This window comes from Miniopterus schreibersii (assembly GCF_964146895.1).
Source record: "Miniopterus schreibersii genome assembly, chromosome: 1".
In the NCBI taxonomy this organism is placed as follows: domain Eukaryota; kingdom Metazoa; phylum Chordata; class Mammalia; order Chiroptera; family Miniopteridae; genus Miniopterus; species Miniopterus schreibersii.
The window spans coordinates 155,782,004-155,804,485 of NC_138101.1; the positions used below are offsets into that span (position 1 = coordinate 155,782,004).

Genomic DNA, 22,482 nt, shown 5'->3' on the forward strand with positions numbered 1-22,482 from the left:
TAAGCACAGACCATAAAAATCAGAGTATAATGTCAAGATGGAGTACAAATGGGCTGAAGAGAAAGTGGGACTATGAACTGAGGAATAACACAGGTGCTTATTTTAGCAGCATGTGTGGGAAATGGAAGGGCTCAGGGAAAATTCGCAAGGCCCTCGCGCAGGCACAGCCCCGTGATTCACAAAGCATTCCCCCTCCACATGCTGAGTGCTTACCAATTCTGTTGTATTACTTACATAATTTTGAAAGTTACTGAAGAAATGAAAGACAGAAGAAAAAAGTGTACGCAAAAATCTTTTAAAACCTGACCTCACGAGGAATTGAACTCGACTCCGTAATTGTGTCCCAAGAGAAACAGTTATGGGGAGCGCAAACTTTCCTGAATAAGCTGTTCACAGATTGGACAATTAGCTAAAGGCTGGCACAGAGAAAGGAACCAAAGAATGCTCTCTGCCTACAGTTCCTCTAAGTAGTTACAGGGCATATGGGTGCTTGAACTGTTCCCAACAGAGCACTGAGTGAGAGATAAAGGACCCTAGGCCTTGAGTTTCGTCTGTATTCCCATCTGGTCAGTGCAAGGTGGTGCTGGACACCCCTGGTCTGATCCGGGGTGCCTGGCAAACACAAGAGCTGTGCCTTCTACGTGCACTCTTGTCTAGGGCTAAAGGTACCTCAGAGGTCCTTCCCAGCTACTACGACCTGCTCCAAATCCCACCAAGCTTCTAGACTAAAGCTACCCAAAGATCAATCGCTCAGGAACCATCTTCATCATTTCTGCGATATCCAAGTATAACTACTCTATTACTTACTCAGTAATTCTGTTAAATCAACTCATCTTTTATTTATTTATTTATTTATTTATTTATTTATTTTTAAAAATATATCTTTATTGACTTCAGAGAGAGGAAGGGAGAAGGAGAGACACAGAAACATCAATGATGAGAGAGTCATTGATCGGCTGCCTCCTGCAGGCCCCCAACTGGGGATCGAGCCCGCAACCCGGGCATGTGCCCTGACCGGGAATCGAACCGCAATCTCCTGGATCTTAGGTCGATGCTCAACCGCTGAGCCACGCCCGCCCGGGTGTCAGCTAATCTTTTAAAAATATGTACATAGCTACTTACTAGCTTCACCTTAAAGAAAATCTATGAAACAGGTTTCATGAGCTAGCAATATTTTCTTCTGACCTCTTCAGACCTAATAATTAAAATAAAAAACATTCACTGCCTTATTGCGTAGAGTCAGCTTTCATGCTCCCCGTGCCAGGTGGTATGCTATATTGTGCTTCTCAAAAAATGTGTGCACAGAGCCCCTGGAGGTCTTGTTGTAACAAGTACAGACTCTGAATCGGTAAGTCAGGGGGGACCTGAGACTCTGCATTTCCACAATCTCCCAGGTGAAGCGGGCGCTTCTGACCCACAGATTACACTCCGAGTAGTGAGGGTCAAGGAACCAAGAGGGTCAAGGGGAGTCCACAGGTGTCGTGATGAACTACAGGCACTTTACGCTGACTTCATTTCTATTTATTTATTTTTTGCCTCTCTGGTAACTCTACTGATTTGCCTGAAAGGAATCTGAAGTGTAGGAGAATCTGATGAGTGTTTTTAATACTTTTAATATAGCAAAATAAGAACAAACATATGTATTTCTATAGGACCTTACAAAATATTTTCACATTTTTATCTCATTTCATGCTCAAAACAACTTGATGGGAGAAAAAACAGGGCAACTTATTATCAGCATTGTATAAAAAGAGAAAATATGGCACCAATATGTTAAGTTCAGAGTCACATAACCGGTTAAGTTGTGGCTCCTGGACTTGAATCTGGGCCATCAGACTTCAAGTTCATTAACCTTAGAAACATATTAAAGACTCTTTCGCGAATAAGGTGTTGGATTTAGGTGGGTATCACAAACCACAGAATCCGTGTTATGCCAACAAGGAGTACAAATGGGGTAGAAGGACAACCCTTTTGTGAAAGGTGAAGGGGATTCTGAGGATTCGGTATGCGGACCCAGAGAGCTCACACAACTCCAGGGTCTGCAGAGCAACACCCCCTTCCCTCAGCTGGGGGAGCACAAGGCTGTGTGTTAACTTCTCTCTCTCCCTTCTACACCTAAGATGATATATGAGTACTCTTCTCTGCTAGAAAAAAATTACCACTCATTTTCCCATCTTTTATGTTAACAATGCTCCCCAAATGTGGCCAGATAACTTAAAACATTGTTCCCTTCACTTCTCCAGCTTTGTGCTATGAAGCACATCAGCTAGATGCAGGAAAAAATCTTCACCCAAACACAGACACTCCGTCTGGAGTTGAGATGATATTAGGTCTTCTTACCAAATGTGAGGCAGAGAAAGCTCAGAGTCAGCAAGGAAGGATTGCACTTGAGAAGGACACCAAAAAAATGTTCTGAATATCATAATCTGAGCGGACAAGTTAAAATATAATAAACTAGGGTGAAAACTAAAGAAAAGATGAGATATCAAAACAGAAATACTAAATCACATGTAGGACTTTTTATCTCTCAGTCTCTTTCCAATTTCACTCAAGAAAGTAAAAATTATCAAGTAACAGATACCGCTCTTACAGGAGTTTAAGACACACTCAAAGGCAACTTCTCTGATGTCTCTTTACACCTGAGTGTTTACACCTCATGAGGAATATAAGTTTCTTACAATTAAATACTTTATCATACTATGAATCTGGCTGAACTATGGATCAAATTTTACTGATTATGTAGATTGAGCCATTTCTAGAATTACATTAAGAAAAATCTTTTTCCCTAGAAATGAGTAACAGAATAAGCTTCTGCTATATTTGTGAAATACAACTAAGCCACTGTTCCATATTCTTTGACGGGGCTCCTCAAGTTACACAGGAGAGATAGCAATTATTTAGTTAGCTAGAACAATTGAATTATTTAGGTTATTCCTTCAGGTTAAACATTCTTCTTAAAGCAGATTTTATAGTTACTTGAAAAAAATTTTTGAAAGAATTTTTATTTTCATAAGCATATCTGACATTGGTAACATCTATACAAAAACTACAGTATAATTGGGCAATATGTACAGTCAAAAATATCAGAAAAATCTGAAATGTGCCAGAAATTGAAGAGAAATTCATCCAAAATAGACCTCAAAAACTAGCTCTCAATTATAATACTAAGAGTATTTGAAGAACTGCAGCTAATTTTATATACCTGGTCACACTAAAAATGAGTTTATTTATAGCATAAAAATCTGTAACACAATTCTGTGAATGAGAGGCCATCTTCCAACTTCTGATCTGTGTACAGAATGACCTTTTGAGGAGCTCGAGACCCTTTAGATTACTCCAGTATTAAACAATTAGACCAGCCACACTGAACTATTCCATTATGTCCCCTGGCAGATTCCTATGTATTCTGACACTGAACAGACCTCAGTGAACATTTTACAGCTATAATGATAAACTATAAACACCTATACAAACTCTGAGACTTTACATTACTTCTCTGGACCTCAGTTTCTTTGTCTGAAAAATGAGGAGATTGGCCTTAGGGATCCCTGAGGTCTTGCAGCCTTGAACCTCTCAAAGAGGTTACACGTGAAACAGACTTCATGACCTCCTGTCACCACCAATTCAGGTCCCACTAACCACCCTGGGTTCTTCTTAGGTGGGCAGAGCAAATCGCACTTCACTCTCAGTGAACAGTAAGATTTCACCATATGCGTCCTTTGTTGACAGCACGAAACTAGATCTAGCTGTTGAGGACAAAACCTTAGGATCTGAATCAATGTCTAACTTATTCTTATTTATTTTTTAACTTATTCTCTAGTTTAACAGGTAAAACTGAAAGGAGATGGAAGTGGGTAAATAATTACGCATGACCTGGGTAGTTTTTAACCTTTTCTGTAGGCTAACATATCACAAAGCCATTTTTATGTAGGAATTCAGCTTAAAGCACGAACTATATTTTCTCTGCTTCCATATCACAAAATCAATAAAATCAACACTAGATAGTTAAAGAGGAAAATCATATACAAATCAATTAACCTCCGTTTCTCCCTCCATTAATTGCAAACAAGCTTTGATCGTTCCTCCATCATAAGGAGTTTGTGGACGTGAAAGAATATAGGTTTAAAATAATCAAAATGGGGGGGGAGGATTTTCCTGCTGGACTGCTATGAGATTAGAGATAATACAATAAGCACAGAGAAACTGTTCCATAAATTATAGTAATGGTTATTATTTATCATCACAATTAGAAGATGTCATAATAGAAGGGTCAGAGCATAGGATTTATGGTCAGAAGCAATTGCTCCACCAAGTACCATGGCAGGAAACAATGAACAGTGCGTAAAGGGAACCGCATCCAGACCCTTGTGAATCAAACCAGACCTGCGTACTTCTGTGATAACATCCACTGTGGGCCTTGATGGGATACAATGGAGAGGAATGGGGGGAGCTCTCAAGTCAGAAGGAGCAACAGCTGTCCAGTGGATGGCTCAGAAGTGGTCGTGCCATACCCTCCTCTCCTCTTCCCAAGTATTCCAGAGGGAGCTACCCGGCAGGGGGAGGGGGGAGAGCAGATACTTGCTCTCTCCAATTGACTACCCACTGTGTAATCAAAGTGCTCCCTCTAAAATGCAATTTTGATCAAGGTACTCATCTATTTAAAATAATTCAGTGTCTCACAATTGCTATGGGATAAAACATGTACCACAGTTTACCCAAGCCCCAGAGCCCCCCATCTTCAATATCTGGCTCTACTTTCAGATTCGTTACCAGATTGTACTCTCCTCCCCGCATGCTTTGCACAGGTATTGCCACCACCTGAGACGGCCCTATCTCCACCTTCACTTACCTACCCTTCAGGTATCATCTTGTATAGCTCACCTCCTTCTCAAGGAAGCCTTAATACTGGCTAAGATTGCCTCTCCCATGGAGTTCCACTGAACCTCCTGTTTCCATGTCTCAATAAACCACACTGTACTGCAATTGCTTATCTACTCATTGGTTTTCCTTACTATTTTATGAGCATCTTACTTACTCACCTTTGTAGCCCCAATGCTTAACACAGGACCTGAAACATAGCAGGTGCTAAAAAATCTGTCAAATGGATTAATATATTTGAAGACATGAGCGAACGACTAGAGGCTGAAGTTGGTGCCTGGGAAAGGAGGTGAAGGAAGAGCTCTTCTTATTACATGGTAGACTGCCCGCCTTCCTACATGTGAGGGAACGAGAGAGACGACAGCATAATTCTTCCTGCTGTTTTGGTTGTTGCCCAGGTTCCCAGCATTATCTCTCGCTCTTCCTCGTATGCACAGGGAAATGGGCTGTTTTCTGGAGTATGCAGGTAGAGTACCTGGCTTAGTGCTCAGCAGCATCCAGGAGCCACTCGATAAACATGTATTTTCTTTCCTTATGTCTATTTGTCACTCCCAATATCCACATAGCTCTTTTGGTGGGTCCCTTTCCTGTTACCGTATCTCTTCCTCCCAGTATGTAAAATGGACCCTCTAGCAACGTGAATCACCAGGCACTAATGTGAAAATTTCGGCTCTACAACTTATTTGCTGGGTTATTTGGAAAAACTATTTAACTTTTCTAACCCTCAGTTTCCTCCTCTGTCAATGAGGAGGTTAATAATAGTGCCTTCCCTTTGGGTGCAGGGCAGGAACTCAACGTGGTATTCGCTATTGCTAGTATTCATGCTCAGATCAGGAACTTTCCACCAAGTAACTCGGTTCAGGCACATTCCCTCTCCTTTAAAGGAATACAGCACAGACAGGCCAAGCCTCATGGCTTAAAAAAAAATAAAAAGGTGTCGGGATGGTTGTTGTTTTAATAGATCATGAAAGTAATTCATAGTCAATATAGAAAAATATTTTTAAAAAAGAAATACGTCATCCATAATCTCACCACCAAGAGAAAACAACTGTTAACATTTTGGACTCTTTCCCTCCAAATGTGTTTCAGGAGGGAAAGAACTGCTTTACTCGTCTCAGAACTTTCCCAGACTTCCCCACGCCCGAGGCCTCTCCACACCACCGGAACCTACCTGAACCCAGAGCTAAGCACACAGCAGCTGGCAAGCGCTTACCTGTTCCTTGGCTGGTTGATGTATTGATGTAAGTGGCTTGACCCTGAACTTACATGTGAACTGTCTACATAAAGCAATAGGGACATTATCAGAGTGATGTAATTTGTTTGATTCAGACTGCTATAATGTGCTCATATCTGTATTCTCTGTAACTGCAGTTTGTGTTTGGTGGTGAAAGTGGATTCCAGTGGAGCCTCAGGATTCCTTTTTTCAGCGTACTCAGATTTCACGTACCTACAGGAATGGTCATCCCGTGAATTTTATCAGCCCAGCCTGCGTAATACCGAAGGGTTTTGATTACTCCTTGCAAATCCACATAAAAAGCCTGCAGGAATGGTTTGCCACCATTGAGGGATTCCATGGTCTGGAAGAAAAAAAAGAGAACTTTCCAGTGATATGCTAAATAATTTCTGAAGCAGAAGGTAAAGGCGAGAGGACACAGGTGAACATGAACAGAGATGCATACCTGGTAAACTCTGATTTCTCAAATACAAGGACTTTAGTTCTGCCAGTTTAGTGTAGTTTCCAATAAAAACCACAATGCATATATATGTGTATGTTCTTGGACCTATGTACTTCCAGTAATCACTATCCAAATCCATAAACACAAGTTTTCAACTGATGATAAACAAATACTGTTTGTCAAACCCCCTTCTCTTATATTAGTCATTAGAGCTCTGTGTATGTGTGTGCATGTGCATGTGTGCATGTGTGTGTGGAAGGGGTGGGAGATATTCAGAGCCTACACTAGTAATCTGAATCCAAAGAGGAGCAGGGACATGGGCTTTTATGCAACTGATGAGAATATAAAATGTTTTCCACAGCTGCCAAGACCCCTGCTGAGAAATGGAATATCCACGGTGCACAGTGAGTTTATTTATTGCCACCAAATAAACAAGATCTCCTCTAGGGAAGCTCAGACTTTAACTATTTGAGGGCTGGTTTTTTGTAAATATTTATGTTAACAACCATTATACATTGAGAGTGAAGTATCTGGTCCATTTAATAAAAATAGAGATATTAAGCAGTTTTAGAATATAAATGTTATTATTATAATCACATGTTCCTAAAGTGGTTAAATCTGCAACAAAAAGAATTACAAATGAACACACTGAAATGAGAAAAGAGTATTTTGACTTGAGAAATATTAAAGATGTTACAAAGTGAATAAAATGAACAAGCACATCTGTAATCTCATGTTCTTCTCTATAAGGACATTTTACAACACATAATGGTGTGAACACTGAGTGCTGACTAAACTAAAACTGAAATAGTCTCCATTCAATGACATAAAAATACGATTTATTCTTTACAGTGCAATTTATCCACTTACTATATGTATACGATAAAATTCATTTAAAAAATATCATGTTACTTAGCTTCTTAGCTTTTTCTGACTTGACTTATTTCACTTAGCATAATATTCTCAAGTTAAGAGCCATATGATTTCACTCACATGTGGGATATAAAACTGAAACTCATAGATGCAGACAATAGTATGGTGATTACCAGAAGGAAGGGAGTGGGGATTGGTGAAGGGAGTCAACTATATGGTGAGGGAAGATAATCTGACTTTGGGTGGTGGGCACACAATACAATACACAGATCATAATCATAGAATTATACACTTGAAACCTACATGATCTTATTAACCAATGTCACCTCAATAAAAAAATAAAATAAAATGTCATGTTACTTATCACCTTTATTAAAGGAAATCAAATTATTTCCCAGTACTTTTTAGAATGTTTATATGTTCATGAGATGAGCATTGCATTCTCCATGTCTAGCATAAAGCCATCTACACTGCATAGGGTGGAACAGAGTCACTAATGAAAATCTGGGCCACCTAAATGGTCCCTATGAGCTACTGACACCAGCCAAATTTTTTGAGAGCTGCCAGCTCTAGGTTTCAATTGTGTTTACTTGGATACATCATTAACTTCAGTTTTCTGTCAGGAGCTCTCCTATATTCTAGAGGCTACCCTTTGTTAACACTCACTCCTGTCATGGTAGTATTTAAAAGTAGAAATGCCATTTAGGTGTCATCCCAATGAGACATATGTCAGAAAAAGAATGGCATTTGAATTTTATGACATGAAAATATAACTGCAAAAATCAACTATATCATCATCTAGTACCTATTGTTAATCTAATGTTGTAAATATTGTATATCTTTAACTCAATCAAACTGACCCTGTAGACCATCCATGTACCTCCCACTGAACATTTATGTGCCAAGAACTGTGTTAGGGATTTTAAAAAAAGTAAAATACAATTTTCACTCTAAAAAAAAATCATAATCCAGTGAAGAGACAGGCACACAGACTAGTGTTTCCCAAGGTATTCCAAAGAATTCCGTTTTGCACAATATTGATAGGGTGGCCAAAAACATAGTATTGAGGCTTATGTAAGTTTGAGAAACATTGGGTAGGGCTTTTCAGAGTCTTTAATATGCCCAATGTCTTGTGAATATCCAAGGAGGAGCCATTTCACCATGAAACACCCTTTTCACAACATGAATAAGCACCTCCTTGAAGTACCAGATTAGGAAATGTTTTTATAGACAAATAAATGTTACATATAGCTAGAGTTCCAACCATCTCCATGAGGATTCATTTTTGTTCCCATACTCGAAACAGATCCGAGGGGCTGGTGGGAGGGAGGAGCCGTGGCAGAAGCGGCCCTGAAGAAGGGAACCGATGCCTGCCTCGCCCAAAGCAGGCCCCACGGTGACCTGTCGCCCAAGTAGACAGCAGGGTATAGTACTCATGGTCTGAATGCCCTGACTGAGCAAGGACGCCCTAAATGTTAATTGATCAATTGTGGGTCATCCACGTGGAGATCCCCTGTGTACCGAACAGACACTCCTTAATGGTTCCAGTTTCCAAAAACTGTTTCTCTAACAAAATGACTTTTACTTTAAAAACAGCAGCAACAACAAATAACATTAAGAGGGAAGTTCCTTATGTAAGAAAAAGGTTGTTTTAGTGAAAGAAAGTTGCTGAAAGTGACAGAAAAAAGTGAGCAGAATGCACGAGAAGACCGCATCACGCCCTGGGCCTCTGAAGGCCGCGCCCTAGCCAACAGGGGTTAACTCCGGGGAGGCAAGAACTGTCATTTTTGATTCTTCGATGACTCACTTGGTATCGGTTTTCTGCGAGCAGCACGGTCACGCTCCGGCTGCTGAACTGCATTGTTTTGCTGTGTCTGTCCAGGGCAGGAGGGCCGCAGGAAGGTCCTTACCAGTCACCGGAAGCTGAGGTTTTGTTCTTCAAAATTCACTAGAGAGGGACACTCGCTGGTCCTGCACTTACTTCCCCAACCCGACGGCAGAAGCCAGACATCTCTGGGTTTTTCTGCGCATTATGTGCCCCTTGGCTTCTTCCCCGGGGAGGCTTCGCATCATATTTTCAGCAAGAGAGAGGAACCTAAATTTCAGTGGGAGGCAAATGTGGGGTAAAGACAACGGCTTCCTGGGCTACTTACCGCCAGAGGCGCCCTGTCTCGCTCCACCAGGTCGGCGAGCTTGCCCAGCAGCCGCCCCCTTTCGGACGCGTCCATCCGCCGCCACACGGAGCCGAGGGAGAAGGCGAGGCGCGCGGCCCGCACCGCCTTGTCTATGTCCACCTGCGAGAGGGAGCACAGCTGACGCGACACGCTCGCCAGGCAGCGGGCCCTCTGCGCTCGCGACGGAAGTGACGGGTGAATGTCGGCCGTGGTGTCTGGGAAGGAGTTGCACAGGGAGCCTGTGTTCTGAGGACATACCTTGTCTGCTTCTTGAACTTCACACACCTGTTCTCCCGTGGCCGGGTTGTAGACGGGGAACACACGCCCGCTCTCTGAGTTCTGCCACTCGTTGTTAATAAAGATCTGCAGGAGCAGACAGCAGAACGGCACAGGTGAGACAGCGGCCGGCAGCCGCAGCGGCAAGCCAACGGCAGCAGCGCGGGAACCGGACGCGTCCCGTACGCTCGCTGCCACACGGATTCGAAGAGCTGGAAGAGACCCTTCAACAGGATGCAGTCCAGCTTCTCCCCAGTTTAGGAATTTCCTCGACGATATTTTTTACCTCAATGTCATCCAAAGGTTAAATATAGCGAACGTGTCAGCCAGTGAGAGAATCAAACAAGAATGAAAGGGCAGGGTCTCATAAACATACGAAACGAGCCCTGAGGCTGAGAGAGTATTTACTGTGGATCGTCCAAGCTCTGGCCAATACACAGAAGGAGTGAACCATGGATTAAACTGACAGTGGTCAAACCCTAGATGCCAGTTTCTCTGTCAGAGGCATAAGTGTCTTCACAGGGAAACTTGAAGGTGCTAAAATAAATATTTACTTAGTTTACAGCCATATCCTGAACTGGGCAGTGACTCTGACCAAACTAACTAGTGAATCAAACAAGTTACAAGTTACAAATCCAACTGAGATTTCTTTCTCTTTGCTTGGTAGGCTAGATGGGGAAAAGGTCTATAACTTTTGAAAAGGTCTCTCCAGGCTTTCTTGAGAGCCTTGGTTTCCCTATATAAAAAATGAAGATCTTATTAAAATGGCAAAGAGACTAATGGTTGAAGAAATTACTTGAGTCAATTTCTGTAAGACATGAGTTAAAAGGGAAAATATAGGCAAAGAAATTTAAAATTTTTTTATTGAAATTAAGAAAGAAACCCAAACTAATATTTGGGACTATGAAAGCTCAAAGAATATCCAGAAATATTTTACTCTAACATTTGTGGCATGACAGTGAACATTTCTGAACTTATGAGTCAGTCAGTGATAAGCTGACCTGTTATTGCCTGCCATTTTTAATAATCATAGATGAGACTACTTGAGTATACAGCTACAATTTTAAATATTAAGCTCTAGATTATTCCAAAGCTTTGCTTTTTCCTGTCTTTGATAAAATAATGAGCTTGTGTTGAAAGAGTTATCTTTTCCTGAAGGCTTTCTAAGATAAAAGGAAAAAAATAACCTTAAATCTGTATAGCACTTAATACAAATGTATTAAGCACAAACACAATGACCTTGTAATTTCATACATTTTATAATTTTTAATATAAAATTTATAAACATGCTTAACATAATGTATTCATTTATTCAATGAATATTAAGAGTTCCAGCCTTCCAGGCAGCATCTTACAGTCTCTAGTAGTTCATTAAATACTCACAACGGCCTAACAGCAGGATTTCATTATCTCTATACAAAATGAGACAACTGAGAGGCTGGGAAGTTAAGAGTCCTAAGAAGAGGTTCTCATAGTGGCTCGGGTTCAAAGTCTGTTGCTCTTTTCATTAAACTATGGTGTCCAGGATTGCTCAGCCCCAAAAAACACTAGTTAGTTAATGTCTAAGCCTAAATTAGAGCCATAGTTCTTGGACTCCTGGTCTAGTTCTCTTTTCACTCCATTTAACAAATTTCTTAACAGTTCACAGTTCATCACATCTGCATATTTCTTTGAAACAACATACGATCTTTAAGGTAACAAAAAAAATTAAGAGGTTAGTTTCACTAAGGATGCACATCTAGAGTATTATCAGATTTAAGGAACAAGGGGTCTTGCCAATATTCCTTATTCCTTTTATCCACTATTTACCCACTTCTTAATCTTTGGAATATCATCACTATCTAATTTTAGTTTTTAAGCTTCTTTGTTGAGCATTTCTAACTATTTGTTACGACTGATATTTCATGACTTTTATTGTTCCTTAAAGGTCCTTCCAAAGATCAAAAAAAATAATTACTTATTTTTAATAGAATAAAATTCATTCTCTTACTATTATCATTTAGGTCCATTGATCATTTTATAAACCTGATACATTATGGGATCTTTTCCTATACCTTGAAACATTTTACTATTTCATCATTCTAGACACTATTTCATCATCACTCATCAATTATTTCCAACTATGCTTAAAAAAATCCTAAAACAGTAAGGAAACAAAAATATGACAAAACTACCTAAAAATGAATAAGTAAACACATCACAACTATTTCATCATCCTTCGATTTTCTTATTGTGTTGGCCAAAGTAATGCATTATCTTTCAAAAGGGTATACAAAAAGTCCAGAGACACCATCTTTGGTGTCTTTTTAGCTTTCACTGAACACAGTTAAGAATTCAGAATTTTCCATTTCTGTCCATAATGGGAAAGAGAAGAAAATTAACAAAGACATTTCACAGTTGTTAGATGAGTCAAAAGATGAAGGCAGAGAGAGAGAGAACACTAGAGACTCTACTGATGAGGGGGAAATTGACTGAATGAGCAAAATCTTGAACTATGAGTCTTGAGAATAAACAAATAAGCTTTCTCAAAATGAAAAATCAAAGAGCAAGCAATTTATAAACACAAACAGGAAATATGTTATTTTAACCAGTCATTCATTAGGAAGGACTTATTATTTTTGCAACAAGAATCTGGACCATCTTGTTTTGATAAAAGGACATGTGACAACTATTTTATCTTTTATGATATGTGTGGATAAAAATTTACTTGCTATGATTCAAAAATGGACAAACTCTGAAGGTAGGGGTATATACAAAGGTGACTGGAAGGGCAGATATGATGTAAAAGTAAAAAAGTTCACTGGATTGATCAATCTAATTTATGGTTTTAAAAATAAAAAATAAAAATGTTTTTGTAATTATGGAACAGAAAGATAGCCATCATCTTTTTTATTAAATTATGAGCCTTCAAACTTTTCAATAATTTTACATTGTGATCATGCACATGTAAGGAAAAAACACACAGAAATAATAAGCTATAACCCACTGGAAATGTATTTAAAATCTGGAGTCAATATTGATGACAGGATATATTCCATTTCATACATGAAAGCTGATAAACACATCAGTGCACTCAAAGGCCATTGCCTATTTCAGGTACATATACCTCCAACACCAGAAAAATATAGAAGAAAATGTTTAAATTTTTATTTTGTTCGTTTCGCTGCTTATTCTAGAAATTTTTCCTAAAATAACTTAAAATTTTAAAAATATAAAGAGTCCATTGGATCTAACTGGTAAATGTGATGACTATTTTTCCTGGTATGACAAAGGTTAAAATATTTTATATTTTTACTGCATTACTATTTGTGTAGACCCAGCCATACTGAGTGACAATTAAAAAACTTGTACTGACGACTTTGTTGGTACACAGGATAGCAAACACCTCCATAACACCTGAAGGTTTTCAGCTTCTCTGGGCCATTTCAAAAGTTTTGAATGATGTCTACAGTGTTCTTCTCTGCCTGGCTGGCGTGGCTCAGCTGTTGAGCACTGACCTAGGATCCAGGAGACAGCGGTTCGATTCCCAGTCAGGGCACATGCCCGGGTTGCAGGCTTGATCCCCAGCAGGGGGCGTGCAGGAGGCAGCCGATCAATGACTCTCTCGTCTTTGATGTTTCTATCTCCCTTTCCCTCTCCCTTCCTCTCTCTGAAATCAATAAAGATATATTTTTAAAAATAAAAAATAAAGTGTTCATCTCTGACCAGGCTCCTTGGAGAAGTAGTTTATTTCAGGGTTGTAGCAGAGAAGCACAAAATGATCCCAGACTATTGTGGTGCCAAAAATCAAGTACATGTTCAAAAACTGATGGGACATATTGAAAGGATAGGAGCCAACATGAAAGGGCTCCCAAAAGCCAATACTGGGATCGTTTAAACAACAAATAAGTAATAATATTAATGAATTATTATTCACAGAATGAAAAAAGCATCCAAGAGTCCATACTGATATAAAATTCTTAAATGAATGAATAAATGAATGAGGGGTGAGGAAAAGCACTTCCTCACAGAATTCCAACTAACAGCAGTGAGGGGATGATGGAATTAGATCATCGCCCTTTGTCAAGCAGCACAGTAATAACTGCTTCAGGCAAAAGTCACCAACAGATAGTCAACTTAGTGGGCAAAAGTATAATGAAAAATTGGGTGTTTATGCAGTCTCCCTCAAGATATTTATTAATTACAATGGGAAAAATAGTCACTTCACATTTAAGGAACTTGGCAGACAGCACCTTAATCAAATGATCAAAGTAAATGTCACCAGTGATGGGAAAATTCATATCATATGCACCTTATATGACACACTGAGGACACATCCTTCTGCAGGATTCTTACTAAAATGGCATAACCTGAAACTTTTTTTTTAAGTATGTCTTTATTGATTTCTTTTTTTAAAAATATATTTTTATTGATTTCAGAGAGAGGAAAGGAGAAGGAGAGATAGAAAGAAACACCAATGATGAGAGAGTCATTGGAGATCGAGCCCTCAACCTGGGCATGTGCCCTGACCGTGAATCGAACCTCGATCTCCTGGATCCTAGGTCCACGCTCAACCGCTGAGCCACGCCCAGCAGGGCAGGTCTTTATTGATTTCAGAGAGAGGAAGGGAGAGGGAGAGAGAGAGATAGAAACATCAATGATGAGAGAGAGTCATTGATGGGCTGCCTCCTGCACACCCCAGGTTGGGGATCAAGCCCGCAACCCGGGCATGTGCCCTGACTGGGAATCAAACCGTGACCTCCTGGATCATAGGTCGATGCTCAACTGCTGAGCCACGCCCGGTCGGACACATAACCTGAATTTAATCATGAGGAAATTATCAAGGGAATCCACATTAAACCTCATCCTACAAAATGTGTCCTTAATTTTTTACCTTTAAGTGCCAAGGTCATGAAAGACAAAGACTAAAAAAACTGTTCCAAAATAAAGGGCACTAATAATACATAAAAGTAAATGAATCGTGTAACTGTGGATTGGCCCCTGAACCAGAAAAAAATATATTACTGGGACAGTTGGTGGTACTTGAATAAGGTCTTTGAATTAGATAATGTGTCCATGTTAATTTCCTGCCTTTCATAATTATACAGAGGTTGTAAAAGATGTAAACATTTGGGGAATCTGGGTGAATGGTACATAGAAGTTCTTTGCACTATTTTTGAAACTTTTAAAAATAAATCTGAAGTTATTTCAAAATGAAAAGTGGAAAAAAAAATTAAAGGTTGGAGTTGCCCTTTGGCATCTACCTTTTATACTATAAAAGACCAAAACAAATTTGTTAAATAAAAAGAATAAAGATTTAACTTCTTTCTTTTCACATAAGTTCCTCCTTAAATTTGAGTTTGCAAAAAATAAAATAATTCAAGTTCTGCCTTAAAATAAGGCCCAGTGCTTCCAAAATTATTCCTTTTAAATTTACAAATTATTTCAGTTAAAATACTTGTTAGTAACTGTATGAGAAACTAGAAAATTCTACTTTGCATTTTACAGAATTTCAGGATACCAGGCAGATGTAGTCCTTCCTACTCTACAGCTCTTTGAAAGCAGATGTCTGACTCTAGCTAACTTATTTGAGCTTGCTCAGTGTCTTCATTTGTGAAATATACAAATACTGACCTATAACATTATATAACTCTGTGATGCTCTAATCACAGGCAAAAGAAGCAGATGACCCATAACAGAAGGTCCCTGTTTGCTCTAGGTTTCTAAGAGGATGGGATGGATTAGCTCATAAACCTAACTTTCTTTCTATGCTTGTGAAGAACTGTCCATGGTTTGCTGTTGGTATTAAAAGACACAAGAATGTGGTGGGCACTTAATTGATGTAAACTGGAATGGAATGTCTACTGGGAGAGGACATGAATCATTGTCTAACACCCTTACTGATATGATTAGAAGTATAATACCTGCCACGCCAAAATAAAATCTGAAACATACTGAAAAATGAAGGATATATTTGGGCAGTAAAGTTTTCTCCTATCATACTGTATTTAATATATACAAAAGAATATATGTAACATAAATATGAGTTAACATGCATTATATATACAGGGTGTCCCCAAAAAATGTATATACACTTTAACAGCTGATAGCCCAATTTTGAAAATAAAATGTATTTTAATAAACACTGCCTTTATAATTATTCAAAGTGTGTGTATAGATTTTGTGGGACACCCCATATTCAAACACATCATGAACACACTATTCAAGCACTAGAATGTTGTTCATATCACTGAAGCTACTTGAGTGTTTCTCCCCGATCCCATCCTCCTGCTTGACCCACTCTGCCACCAGAGGTATCCACTATTCTGAATTTTTAAATTTTTTATTCTTAGATATATTTTTTGTTTTTCTTGCCTTTACAGACTAATTATTAGATACAGGTTATATCAATCTTGTGAAATGCATTATTCAGATCATCTTGATCTTTAACATTTTTTCTGCTTGTCCTGCTAATAACTGAAAAAGCTGTGTTGAAGTCTCCCACGTTAGTAGATCCATCAGTATATCCCTTAGCTCCATCATTTTTATCTTTATAAAATTTCAGATTATTTCATTAGTGTATATAAGTTTGTAACTATTGAGATTCTCTGGTAAAACAGAACCATTTATCAATACGAAGTGACCCTCTTTGTTACTGATCAAGCTTTGTCTCTTAAAGCCTATCTTGTTTAATATTAATAAAGTTACTTAAGTTTTTCTTTAGTATTTTCCTAATATAGCTTTTCCCATCCTTTTACTCTTATGTCTTTGTTTTTATATGTCTCTTTAAATGATTTTGACTAGATTTTACTTTATTCAACATGAAATTTCTGTCTTTTTAACTAGCAAGTTTAATACACTTGTATTTATTGTGATCACATTTTGTGATTATATATTGTGATGGTTGGACTTGATGCTTTCTATTTGTTTTGCTTTACTTCCTGTTTTTTCCTTTCTTGCCTCTTCTTTCAAGTTGATTGTTTCCCATGTTTGTTTTACAATTCAATTTCCCCTTTTATTGTTTTGGAAGTTGTACATTATATTTCTATTCTTTCATTGGTTGTCCATGATATTTTATCATGTATATTTAACAACTTGAAGTCTAAAGTTAACATATATTTTAACATTCCTTCCAAACAGTTACAAGGGCCTTAAAACACTAAATCTAATTGCTCTCTCCAAGAGTTTGTTATAAAATTATTTTATACAGAAAATTATTTATTTAAGAAGTTTTTAATTTTATTCTCATGATTCTTTTAGAATTTAATTTAGTGAAGATTTATTGGGGGTAAAGTCTCAAATCTGAACATATATTTATTGCACTGTCATTCTCAAAAGATATCCCCAAAAGACAATTACTTTCTCATACTACTCTGAGGATATTATTCCAATATTTTCTATCCTGTCATAAGAAGTCTGCTATAAGTCTCAGATTATCATCTTTCTTGATGATTTGCTTTTTCCTTTTTTTTGCAGGTTTTCTTATACAATTTTTAATAATTGAGTATTGAGTATTTTTTATGTTTTTTTGTCCAATCCTTAATGAAAGAGACTATTCATGCTTCTACTAAGTAAAAATACACAATGTAATTTTCGACTTAAAAAATACTGACCATGCCCAGCCGGCTGTGGCTCAGCAGTTGAGCATCGACCTAGGATCCAGGAGATGGAGGTTCAATTTCCGGTCAGGGCACACGCCTGGGTTGCGGGCTCAGTCCCCAGTCGGGGGCATGTGGGAGGCAGCAGATCAATGACTCTCTCATCACTGATGTTTCAACTCTCTCTCTCTCTCCCTTCCTCTATCTGAAATCAATAAAGATATATTTTAAAAAAATACTGACCATATTTCTCATGAAATATATTCATACTCAAATGTTATTTTTTTCCTATAATATGGTTTCCAGATACATGTAATGTTTAAAGAAAACAATGAAATTTTAAAGGTCGGTAGATCGTATAATGTCTATGAATAAAGATAAAGCCCTATCCATGCAGCTCAGTTGGTTAGAGCATTGTCCTGATACACCAAGGTTGTGGGTTCAATCCCCAGTCAGGGCACATTCAAGATTCAACTGATAAATGCATAAGTGGAACAACAAATTGATGTTTCTCTCTATAAAAAAAAAAAAAGAAAGAAAGAAAAAGAAAAAAAATTCCAACTCTATCAGTTTTGTTAGCTCTGATAAACTTTGAAGGTCTTCATGAAATCAGAGACAAAACGATAAATAATAAATTGTCCTGTCTTTAGATGTCAGCATTCTTTATGTTACATCATTCATCATATGTAAAGAATGTTTTGAGGGTTGTTGTTGTTTTTTAATACAATATTTTTCTCCTCAAGATTAAGAGCCCATGTTTACCTCATTGAACACCCTTGTCAATATAGATCTGATTTTGCAATAATCCTCATGGGAGGATTATAAGTATTGCATGGTTGCATGACTTATATTTAGGTTTGGGCTCTAACGCCACTTCTGCATGTAGGAATCAATCTCTAATAAGCAATAGCTTGTGAAACATCTTTTAATAAGGTCAGGAAATTCTGATCCAGCACCTTGGCAGATGCTTCTGACTCTTATTCAGAGCCATTTTAAAGAAATATATCTCTGTAGGCTAAAAACTATAACCAAAAAAATATTCTGAGAATTTATATATATTTTTTCAAGTGAATGGGTAAATCAGTTCTTGGTTTGTTTGTTTGTTTAATTTTATCAAATTTATTGGGTGACATTGGTTAATAAAATTATATAGGTTTCAAATGTACAATTCTATAAAACATTATCTGTATATTGTATTTTGTGTTCACCATCCAAAGTCAATTCTCTTTCCGCCAACATTTATCCCCCCTTTACCCTCTTCTACCTTCCCCCACCCCACTTTCCCTCTGGTAATCACCATACTGTCATCTGTGTCTACAAGGTGTTTTTTTTTCTTAATGCTTTCGTCTTTTCCACCCAACCTCTTCACACCCCTCCCGCTGACAGCTGTCAGTCTGTTTTCTGTGTCTATGTGTCTGCTTCTATTTTGTTCATTAGATTTCACAAATAAGTGAAATTATATGGTATTTGTCTTTCTCTGACTGGTTTATTTCACTTAGCATAATACTCCCCAGGTCCATCCATGCTGTTGCAAAAGGTCAGAATTCCTTTTTTATAGCCAAGTAGTATTCCATTGTACCACAGCTTTTTTTATCCACTCATCTTCTGATAGTCACTAGAGCTGCTTCCAAATCTTGGCTATTGTAAATAACACTGTAATGAACATAGGGTTGCATATATCCTTTTGGATTAGTGTTCCAAGTTTCTTTGAATATATTCCCAGAAATAAAATCACTGGGTCATAAGGCATTTTTTATTTTTTGAAGAAATGCCATACTGTTTTTCACAGTGACTGCACCCACCAACAGTGCACAAGGGTTCCCTTTTCTCTGAATTCTCACCAACATTTGTTGTTTGTTGATTTACTGATGATAGCCACTCGGACAGGTGTGAGGTGATATCAAATTGTAGTTTTAATTTGCATTTCTCAGATGATTAGTGATGTTGAGCATATTTTCATGTCTATTGGTCATCTGTATATCCTCTTTAGAGAAGTATCTATTCAGATCTTTTGCTCATTTTTTAATTCATTTGTCTTCCTGGTATTGAGTTTTATAAGTTCTTTATAAATTTAGGATATTAACCTCTTATTAGATATATCATTGGTATTGAATATGTTCTCCCATTCAGTAGCTGCCTTTTCATTTTGTTGGTTTCCTTTGCTGTGCAAAACCTTTCTAGCTTGTTGTAGTCCATTTGCTTATTTTTTTCTTTTGTTTCCCTTGCTCAAGGAAATATATCAGAAAAAATTTGCTACGAGAAATGTCCGAGATTTTACTGCCTATGTTTTCTTCTAGGATTATTATGATTTTCTGTCTTACATTTAAGTCTTTAATCCATTTTGAGTTTATTCTTGTATAAGGTGCAAGAAGGTGGTCTAGTTTCATTTTTCTGCACGTATCTGTCCTGTTTTCCCAGCACCATTTATTGAATAGACTGTCTTTACCCCATTGTATGTTCTTGCCTCCTTTGTCAAATATTAATTGATCATAAAGGCTTAGGTTTATTTCTGGACTTTCTACTCTGTTCCATATATGTCCATTTTTATGCCAGTACTATGCTGTTTTGATTACTATGGCTTTGTAGTATAGTTTGATACCAGGTAATGTCATTCCTCCAACTTTGTTCTTCTTTCTCAAGATTGCTATTACTATTCGGGGTCTTTTGTGGTTCAATATAAATTTTTGGAATATTTGTTCTAGTTCTGTGAAATACACCATTGGTACCTTGATAGGAATTGCACTGAGTCTATAGATAGCTTTGGGTAGTAAGATTTGCCTTTTCTGTCTGGTTGCTTTCCAGATCTTGTCTTTGGCATTCTTAAGTTTTATCAAAATATGTCGAAGTGTCAATTTCTTTTTTATTTACCTTGATAGTTAAAGATTATGCTTATAATGTCTGTGAATTTTTGTCTCTTTCAAGTTCTGGAATATTCTTTTTTTTTAAGTTTTTGTTTGTTTCTTAAATCTTTATTGATTTCAGGGAGAGGGAGAGGGGAGAGGGGAGAGGGGAGAGGGGAGAGGGGAGAGGGGAGAGGGGAGAGGGGAGAGGGGAGAGGGGAGAGGGGAGAGGGGAGAGGGGAGAGGGGAGAGGGGAGAGGGGAGAGGGGAGAGGGGAGAGGGGAGAGGGGAGAGGGGAGAGGGGAGAGGGGAGAGGGGAGAGGGGAGAGGGAGAGGAATGTCAATGATGAGAGAATCATCACTGATTGGCTGCCTCCTGCACGCTCCCAACCGGGGATGGAGCCCACAGCCTGGGCATGTGCCCTGACCAGGAATTGAAACTTAATCTCCTGGATCCTAGGTAGATGCTCAACTGCTGAGCCATGCCCGACCAGGCTGGAATATTCTTAATTGTTATCATTACTTTGAATATCATTCTCTTTATTCTCTCCTCTGAAACTCCTAGTGTTACACCTTTTTAGTCTATCCTCAGTGTATTTTAACCACTCATATTTTCCATCTCCCTTTTTTTATGTATATTTTAAGTAAAAACAGCTTTTTTTACTTTTGTAAATGCGGCACATAATGTTCTAAGAATGCAAACTATACGAGAAAGCACAAAGAAGAAAGTGAAAAAATCACCTCAAATTTCATCATCCAGAGATAGCTAAAGTTCACATCCTTCTAGACATACCTCTAGGCCCACATATGTATAGTTATATAATGTTATGAAACAAGATCCACTCTACATAAACTTTACAACTGTCCTTTTTAAAACTTAATATGCTATAGACGTTTTAAAACTGTTTCTTTGCATGTCAATGTGTGTTTACACATGTGTATATAGGTGTATGTATGCACACGCATGAATGTATGTAGCTTAATTTATTCAAACTGTCATCTATTGAGAGACATTTGTTTCCATCTATCTCCTTTTTAATCTGTGCCACAACTGAGTAATTTCTTCAGATCTATGCTCCAATTCTCTTCACCTAGATCTAAGCTAATTTCAATATTTATTTTTTATTTCTAAAAGTTCTGCTTTGTTCTCTTTCAAATCTGCCTGGTCATTTTGTTTTTAAAAATTAATACTTTAATTTTTAGAATGGTTTTAGGTTTACAGAAAACTGAGCAGATAGTACAGAGACATCACATACTCCCCCCTCCCACTGCCTTCCTCAGTTTCTTTTATTTTTAGTATCTTGCATTAGTGTGGTACATTTGTTATAGCTGATGAAACAGTATTAATATGTTATTAACTAAAGTCCATACTTACATTAGGACTCATTGTGTGTTGTATAGTTCTATGGGTTTTGAAAACACATAATGTCGTGTACCCACCATACAGTATAATACAGAATAGTTTCACCACCCTAAAAGTACTGTGCTCCACCTATATCCCTCCAACTTCTCCTCTAAAACCCAGACATTTATCTTTTTATTGTCTCTATCATTTTGCCTGCCATATAGTTGGAAAAATACAGTAGGGAGCCTTTTCAGACTAGCTTCTTTCACTTAGCAATTTGCATTTAAGGTTCCTCCATGTTTCTTCGTGGCTTGCTAGCTCATTTTTTAATGCTGAATAATATTCCATTGTATGGCTATACTACAGTTTGTTTATTCATTCACCTTTTAAAGGACATTTTAGTTGTTTCCAGTTTGGGAAATTGTGCATAAAGTGGCTGTTAACAGTCATGTGCAGGCTTTTTGAACATAAATTTTCGACCAATTTAGGAAATGCCTTGGGGAGTGACTGCTGGATCACATAGTAAGACTATTCTTAGCACTGTTAAAAAAAAAAAAAAAAAGCCAAACTGTCTTCCAAAGTGAGTGTACCACTTTGCATTGCCACCAGCAATGAATGAAAGCTTTTGTTGCTTCACAACCCGGTCAGCATTTAGTACTGTCAGTTTTAATTTTAGCCATTCTAATAGGTGTGTAGTGGCATTTCATTTTATTTTGAAATTCCCTAATGACATATGATGTTAAGAATCTTCTTACATGGTTATTTGCTGTCTGTAGATCTTCTCTGGTGAAAGGTCTTAGATCTTTCTCCCATTGTTTAATTGAGTTTGTTATTTTTAGTATT

The 22,482-nt window shown here is 37.9% G+C and overlaps 1 protein-coding gene across 3 annotated transcripts in view; it reads right to left on the bottom strand.

Moving 5' to 3' along the window:
* The window catches only part of ALDH1A2 (aldehyde dehydrogenase 1 family member A2), an 87,656-nt gene that overhangs the window by 37,406 nt on the left and 27,768 nt on the right, over positions 1-22,482 (bottom strand). For all 3 annotated transcript variants that reach the window (XM_081151558.1, XM_081151560.1, XM_081151559.1), the window contains 3 exons: positions 9,860-9,964; positions 9,581-9,721; positions 6,326-6,455 (listed from right to left, as the gene is read on the bottom strand). In XM_081151558.1, coding sequence (XP_081007684.1) covers positions 6,326-6,455; positions 9,581-9,721; positions 9,860-9,964 — 376 coding nt within the window. The remainder of the gene's footprint in view (positions 1-6,325; positions 6,456-9,580; positions 9,722-9,859; positions 9,965-22,482) is intronic.